At 43.4% G+C, this 8,099-nt stretch overlaps 1 protein-coding gene across 1 annotated transcript; it reads right to left on the bottom strand.

Annotated features, from left to right (window-relative positions):
• Positions 1-891: 891 nt before the first annotated feature.
• On the bottom strand, positions 892-2,421 carry LOC147605396 (jasmonate-induced oxygenase 4-like). The gene is made up of 4 exons (XM_086793541.1): positions 2,122-2,421; positions 1,816-2,036; positions 1,403-1,730; positions 892-1,332 (listed from the first exon to the last, which is right to left on the bottom strand). The coding sequence occupies exons 1-4, from the start codon at positions 2,380-2,382 to the stop codon at positions 1,060-1,062; spliced, it is 1,083 nt and encodes a 360-aa protein (XP_086649667.1). The 5' UTR covers positions 2,383-2,421; the 3' UTR covers positions 892-1,059.
• Positions 2,422-8,099: the final 5,678 nt, after the last annotated feature.

An 8,099-nucleotide genomic window follows, 5' to 3' on the forward strand; every position in this document is an offset into this window, starting at 1 on the left:
GGCAAGGGTAATCGAGTCTAGGACTACCAAGCAAATAGTGGGTTTGATGTATGGTGTTCAAGGTACAGCACACAATTAGAGAACAAGGTCCTTGAATACTCTAGAGGGCTCAACCAAAAGACCTTAGGCCAGGTGAAAAATACTACGTATGATCAGTTGCAACAAGCTTCGAAAGTTGCTCTCATTACAAAAAATGGTTGAAAAACAAAAGTATCAATAGGCTAGAGTGTGAAGAACAGGTTTGAAAGCAGTATTCTTCTTGCATCCCTACTATGATGTAAACTAAAGATGGGCTATAAGCCATAAAACCATTTGCATTTTGGGTGGAACTGGTCTACTCATAATGACCTTGTGCACTTCAACATAATGACCTTATGCACTTTCTGTGTGCTTTAATTGGTATTAGAGCCAACCATATCATGCTTTCTCATAACACTGGGAGTTAATCATAAACCTGAATTCACCTACTCTAATGCTTTGGTCAAAATGTGTTAATGGATATCACATGGAAATTGTTAGTTTCATATCACTCAAACATACCAATTAGAATTGGTCACATGGCTAAATGTTATTTCTTACATGTGCAGGAAATGATCACTATGCTAGAGTTTCTTCTAGGACATGCAAAAACTGTAGAAGTGGGGTGGTAGGATGAAGGCACCCAATGCAACACTAATTAGGATGAACAGAGTGCAATTGTAGCAATTACAGCAGGGATTCAGAATTGTCTTATTAACGTAAGGGCCTAGTTAGGACTTCGTTATAGACTCAGTAAGGGACAATCCATTTCTGGTTATTGGAGAGCTCTACTGCAATAACCATCGCAATTGGCCTTGTAAAAACAAGGTTCACAATGAGGATATGAAATCAAACTGTCCCAGAAAACAGCCCTTGCAGTAAGCCGTGCCATGTATTGTGAAACTTATTGGAAGGAGTATTGCAAACCGGTGCAAAACTATACAACATAGAGGGGATGCGAGATTATTACATGGAGAGGGAAAAAAACTTTCAACACACCTTTTCTTATTGTCACACCATGCACCTAATTTAATGGGCAGACTAGGAGACCGAAGGTTTCTCGGGGTACTTGCCGCCCGCGTAGTTCAAGGTGGTCTTGTAGAGCGGGAGTCCTTTGACATAGTAGTTCAACAGATACTCGCTGAACTCCACTTCTCTGAAGAGGGGTGGATTACCTTCACTGCAGAGAGCGGGGAGAGGGCTCACTTTCACATCCTCGCAAGGACCGAAGAGACCGGCGAGGGAGATTCTGGGCTTGTCTTTGTTAACGACGACTCTGTGTTCTACACTTTTGTACTTAGCGTTGGTCATGATCTGCACGCACAGAGGATTAGCGCTTCTATTTACGAGTTAGAGCTGGTACAAGAGAGAGGAGGGGGGGTACCTCGATCTGGTCTGCTATGTTGATGACGAATGCGTTGGGAATGGGTTTGACGGCCACCCAGAAGTCGCCCTTGCGGACTTGGAGTCCGGGGACGGCGTCAGGGAGGAGGAGGGTGAGGCTGTTGAGGTCGGAGTGGGCGCTCAGTCCGAACACAACGCTAGGATCGGGACACGGAGGGTAGAAGTTGCACACCAGAACCAGGCGCTCCAGCCCCGGCATCGCTCCGCTTCGCACGTGCTCCTTGCTCAGTCCGAGGCTTTCGAAGATTGCCTGGTAGAGAAGTGCGGCGAGCTTGTCGAGTCCGACTTGATACTCGAGAAGCTCCTCTCTGCAGGTGCAGGTCATGCGTGTGATACGATTAGGGCCTCGCCAGCATAGCTAGAATATACAGCGCAGAAATTGGGTATACGTACCTCATGACCTCCGGGGCGATGGGGAAACCGTCGCAGACTCCTGGCCGCCGCCTAATGACGAGCGCGTCCTTCCAATCGCGCGTGACGCCCGTGCCAGTTGCAAAGGAAACACCGCAGTGGGCGTCGCTGAAGGGCAACTGGCTTTTCGCCTCCATGGGGAGTTCGTAAAAGCGCCGGACAGCCTGCAAAATCTTGTCTGCATCGATCCCATGATTGACCACCTGACAAGAAGAAAAACGATCGGCAGTCGACGTTGTACTTGGGAAAGAGAATCAACAGCTACCAGCTAATTGATCGTCTCATTACCTGAAAGAAACCCCACTCCTCGGACGCACGACCAATCTGGTCGACGATGTCCGCCCACCTCTCGGGCTTCTCTGCCTCGGACACGTCTATAACCGGAATCTCCAGATCGTTATTGTCAGTACAGCTACGGACTTTGTCGAAGACAGGGCGCTCGTCCGCAGACCTCACGTAGGATTCGGGTACCTCCGTCAAGCCGGCGTCTAACATGGCTTTCACGCCACTGGCGTGAGCAGCTGGAACCATTGTGTGAGGATGGAACATGACGTACGGAAAGCTACTTGTTGGGTGGATGGAGGGAGAGCAGCAAGTAAGGACAGCTACAAAAATGGAGAGAGCAGGGAAAGCTAATTATAATGGAGAGACATTTATGTATGCACGTTATCGTAACAATCCCACGAGCTCTGATCGGGGTTGCACCGATCGCGTGAGCTTTAGTTAATAATAAATAATTATCGTCTAACATTGCTTTATAATTAGGGTTATATTAAATTACGGGTTTATAAGAAATAGAACTTATACTAGAATGAATTGAAAGTCTATGCATGATTATTTAAGCATGATTATTTCAAGGATAGAAATGAATCTAGAGTGTAAGAGAGTTGTACCTTTTATATATTCGATTACAATGATTCTCTACAATGAGAAACAATGCGAATGGATTTAAATATAATTATTCTTTCAAACATAATTAGGGTTATATTAAATTACGGCTTTATAAGAAATAGAACTTATAGTAGTATGAATTGAAAGTCTAGCAGCATGATTATTTCAAAGATAGAAATGAGAAACTTTCTTGGAAGGTGTTCGAATCAGTGTTTTTGAAGATAAAAATTTCATAGAAACATTGGAAAAAATTTATTTAATAAGTTATAGAGGATATAACAACTTACTTGCAAGTGTTGTACAACTTTATTGGAAGTGCTGAAATCATTCTAAAAAAGAAATATTATTGCTCATGCTATATGGTACCAAGCAATTTAAAAGTAGTTCCAGGAGTCATATATCTTGAATTAATTAGTGTCAATTTTAAACACACAATGCAATTGACTAATGGGTTGAATACATACTCATATGACGTTGGGGAAGCACACCTACATGATGGTAAAGTGTTAGAGATAAAGAAATGTAGATATGATTGATGGAATTAATATTCACGGATAAGAAAATTTTACCTCAAGGTATGATGCATTGAGAATAAAACAATAAAAGCGGTGTTTGAATATCATAAAAATAAAACCATGTAAACTCTTGAAGTTTCCCAAATTGTTGTAGATATCTTGAAAATATTGTAATCTCTACATCACAAAAATAATTAGACTAGAACAAAGAATTTAGGGTGTCTTCTAAGCCTAGAAAGAAGGTCTTACTCCCAAAAGTTAAAGCTTTTAAGGTTTTTTTTTATAAAAAAAACCTTAAGGTCACATGATAGAAGTTTTTGCTAATCGTTTCTCCGATCTCCTGGTTTATAGAAGGATTTGATTCATACTTTTGCAAAGAAATAAGGGTATACCTATACATAAGCTTTCAAAACCCTTGCATACAATTTATGCTCAATGTTTTAGGCCATTATAAAGTTTTACTATATAAGCTTTAAATTTGAACAAGATTAAAAGATTTTGAAAGCTTTATAGCTTAGCTAAAGAAGGTTTTCTTTATTTATATAATTAAAGCTCTTAAGGCTTTAATTTTAGCTTTCAGGTAAAGCTAATTAAGACTGTAAGCGGCTAGCGCATAAGAAACATGGAGATCAATTCAAAAAGAAAAAAAGAAAAAAAAAAGAAAAGAGTTGCTGCCCTTCAACTGAAACTACCGGCAGTTGCTGTGCCTTCGTCGATGGCCAACGCAAGGGAGAAAATGAATGAGGCGCTAATGAAGCTTGGGTAAAAGAATTTAGCATCCAGCGCTCAATTGAGGAAGAGAAAATTTGAAAAACAACTCTCTGAACAATTCTCATCCTTCCATTATAGGAATTGAACATAGAGAAAGCTTAGCAATCCTGAAATCAAGGTTCTAGTCTCCTCAACTTGCTGATTCTATCTATACGGATGGATTATGAACCAGATTAGTGAATTTAAAGGTGGTTTTGCAAACCCACACTTAGTTTTCTGGTGGGAAACCTATTCATTTTAGCTTCTTCTCCTCCAAGCACATGCCATCCCCACTTAAGGGGCATATGATAAGATAGAGAAGTGCTAGAGTCAATGGACATTTTAAAGGTATGAGGCACCCAAGTGACTTGTTGGTTGAAGAAAACCCTATCAATCCTAGAAGAGGACCCAAAGAATTGCAGGCTAAAATAAGTATGTCCCAGGTGTGAGTTCCAATCTCCCATCTCCCAACCATCCCTTAGACCTATATTACCTCTCAACCCTTCCCATTTCATCTTTTCATGGCCCATCAGCACAATGCTCTCCCCACACTTATCCCTTTGTTTCTCTACCATATTGAAGTCCCCCATGAGAATGCAATGCCCCTGACAGTTTAAGTTAGCTATCCATTCCCACATCCCACTCCTTACCTTGTACTTGTGAGATCCATATAAGTTAATTATCAAAATCTTCTCTCCTTCCAACACAATCTCTACTACCAAAATCCTCCCATTAGGATGATTGGGTATGATACTAGGACATAAGCTATTTTTAACAATAGTCATGACACCACTAAACCCACCATTCCCCCCCATACAAAACAATCCAATCCTTCAGCTTGTCTTTTCTCTCAAAACTTTAGACCCAAAAAGGTTTTGTTCCTAAATGGCTTAATAGACAGATCCCAATCCTTAATCAGACTCCAAAAAATAACACTCTTCTTTTTATCTTTAATTCCCTTAATATTCCGCGAACACCCACTAATTTCAATAGAAGAGGGCAGTCTCAGGAACCATCTCCACCTCTTCTCCACTACCCCCTTGATCCCCTTCTTTTTGAATCCCTTCAAAGCTTCCTCAACCTACCAATTAAAGCCCAATGATGTATTCTAACCCTTTTAACCCATTAGGAGAAGATTATAGTGGAACTTCCACTGTTCTTTTCTTATCTGTCTACTTCACATGAAAATGACATTCATGCAATCATAGTGCTCCATATTTTCAATACTACATTACATATTTAAAAAATAGCTTTTGAAGAGAGTGTTATTTCAATCATACGTCGAGAAAATTAATTATTGAATATGGATGTGTTAGTCTCCTTTATGTACATGCCAATCATATCCTCTTGTAAATTCTATCTCTTGCAAACTAATGCTTCCACAATCCTCTCCTGCTTTCCTTAGAGTTTATTCTAGTCATGAGTCACAAGCTAAGACTGCACAAGTACTGCCTCGATGAAAGAGCTAGGCTTGCAAATGTTGAATCAACGTCCTCTAATAGATGATTGGGAGTATGATGCATCAACAAAGACACTTGTGGATTCTCGCTACAGTCCAAGCTTATGGTTTTAGTTGGAAAGGGATTGTGTCTACCTTGATGAAAGAGCTAGGCTTGCAAATCTTGAATCAACATCTTCTCATAGATGATTGGGAGCGTATCAACAAAGACACTTGTGGATTTCCGCTAAAGCGCAAGCTTATAGTGTTAGTTGGAAATGGATTGTCTAATAAATATTTGGGACCACAACAAAGGAGGAACAATTTTAGGATATCTACAATTGCATTTACAGGATCATTGAACATGAGAGAATCCAAAGATCTATGGTGCAAGTTGGGACATCCAAGCAAGAATACCCACAATGAGCAAAATCGTAACACCTCTTGTGAGCCTATCGGATCCTAATTTTGTAGCATCACATAGCTATACCATGGACTAACCCACAAGGCCATTCAGGGACTCAAGAGCATACTAGCATGAGATTCACCTTCTTAGATCCTAGAGTTGTCCCCCCACCCAACACTACTAGTACATTGCCTCATCCAGTGTGGTAAGCACCACACCACCAACTATGGAACCTATGACTAACACATTATTACCTTTGAGCACCACATGCCCATGGTTACCACGAAGCCACCACCACTTCACACATGGACCCCCTTGTGCACACCTGACATATCTAGCATTGCCATTCCTAGAGGGGTCACATTTCATTCTAGTGCACCCATGAAACATCCTTTCCCTAGAGTGAGTGTGCTACCAACTCCTGATGCAAGACCAATTGTACTTAATGCCCACATGACTCAAGCACCTAGTAGGACACAAAACTTATGAAGCGCATCTACCCCCACCAGGGTTTAGACTAATACATCCTCATGTAGCGCCAAATGTTGCACCTCCACCTACTCCTATCATTGCTCTTGTAATGCCATCACCAGATCTACCAACAGACCAGTTGCTTTTTTTTTTTTTTCCGAGAAAAGATCCTTTCATTAGTTATATAAAACGCCCGAAGGGCTACAAAAGATCTCTCCTGCTCCTAAGAGAGAGAAGAGCAGTGAATACATCATGGCAGCCCGGGAGACTCTCCCTAGGTGCTGCAAAATACAAGCATCAGTATAAAGAACTGAGCGGCTAAATCATACAATAGGGGGGGGGGAAGAGCCAAACAGGTGGCCTGTAGTGCCAACGGGGGGATCCCGTGTGTAAGGTGTAGAACGGCCCACAGCGCCAAGTGGTGTGAAAGGCCTGGCGCCGTAAGATCGCCTCATCCGAGTCTCCCCGGATGCGGTCGTACTGTCCTCGCAGGGTGTGGATCAACTCCTGCCAAATCCCACGAACAGTCTCTGCTGGTGGCTCCAATCTCCCCTCAAAGGCCGTAAAGCACCGGGCCCTCCAGGTGAACCAGATGGTGAGGCTGCTGAGGAGCTCCCATCGTAAATCCCTCTCCTGTGTCCAGCTGGCGGACGAGAAATCCGGTGCCGGAACCAGGCGAGGCTGGCCCCTAATAAATCTGATGGCCTGACTGCCCTGCTCCATCTCATAGCCCATAGTAGCAGGCCCTGACAAAGTCGACCAAGCAGCGGCACCCCACGTAAACATACCCTCTGGAGAGAGGGGGGCCAGAATACGCAGCATCCGCAGCCAAATCTGCTGTGCATGAGGGCAGTCCCAAAGGCAATGTCTCTGTGTCTCCATGGGGTGGCCGCATCGGACGCAGGCCGCCGGAAGACCACTGTAAACAAGCCAAGTGCCAACTGCTGAGCCCCTGTGGGCGACCAGCCACACTGAAAAGCCGAGATCCTGCGGGCCTGCCGGCTAGCCCAGAGCCGAGCCCAGAAATCCTCCAGGAACTCCTGTGAGAGTCCCTGCAATCGCCAATGCCCCGCTGCCGCTGGAGAAACCGTCCTCCTCGCCGTCAAAATATGCCGTCCCAACCGAACAGTATACTGGAAAAAGGTGATCTCTGTGGCCTCAAGGGATGCATAAGGATCATGCCACTCGTACTCCCCGGGGTCCCACTGTAGCCGGGCCAATGGGCGCGCTGCATATGCCCATATGCGCCAATCCGAGAGCACATCAGCAGGGTCGGGGTCGATATGCCACCTCCGAGAAGCGGCAGCCACTACCCGAATCCTCTGAAAGGTGCACTCTGCAACCAAAGGCGACTCCTCCTCCACTCTCTGGAGTCTGCCCTCATCCTGAATCTCATAGTAGAGGCATCTGCCATCCTCAGTGCTAGCTCTGACAGCAATCAGTGTAAGATTCCTCCCCCACCCCCTTTTTGATGTCTAGTATCTTTCCCTGTAATCAATCCCTCTTCAGAAATATAAAGACCTTGTTTCTATCTGTTTTAGCCTAGAGAGAGAAAAATATTTTAGAGAGAGAATATTCAGATTTTGAATATTTTTGGATAGAAAAATATCTCTTCTAATTCAGATGAGTTCCCCTGAAACAGAAATTCAAAAAGAATTTTCCAATGTGCAATTGGAATTAATTGAAAATAGCTATAAAGAACCTTAGCCTAAGGGTCTAGATTTTCAGAAATCTTTAGACTATGGTCCAATTAAGGTTCTTATGGACCAATAGCATCAATCCATGTGTAGGGAGG

The sequence above is a fragment of the Cibotium barometz genome, chromosome 59, assembly GCF_041138505.1.
Source record: "Cibotium barometz isolate CiBa-2024 chromosome 59, ASM4113850v1, whole genome shotgun sequence".
Lineage (NCBI taxonomy): Eukaryota > Viridiplantae > Streptophyta > Polypodiopsida > Cyatheales > Cibotiaceae > Cibotium > Cibotium barometz.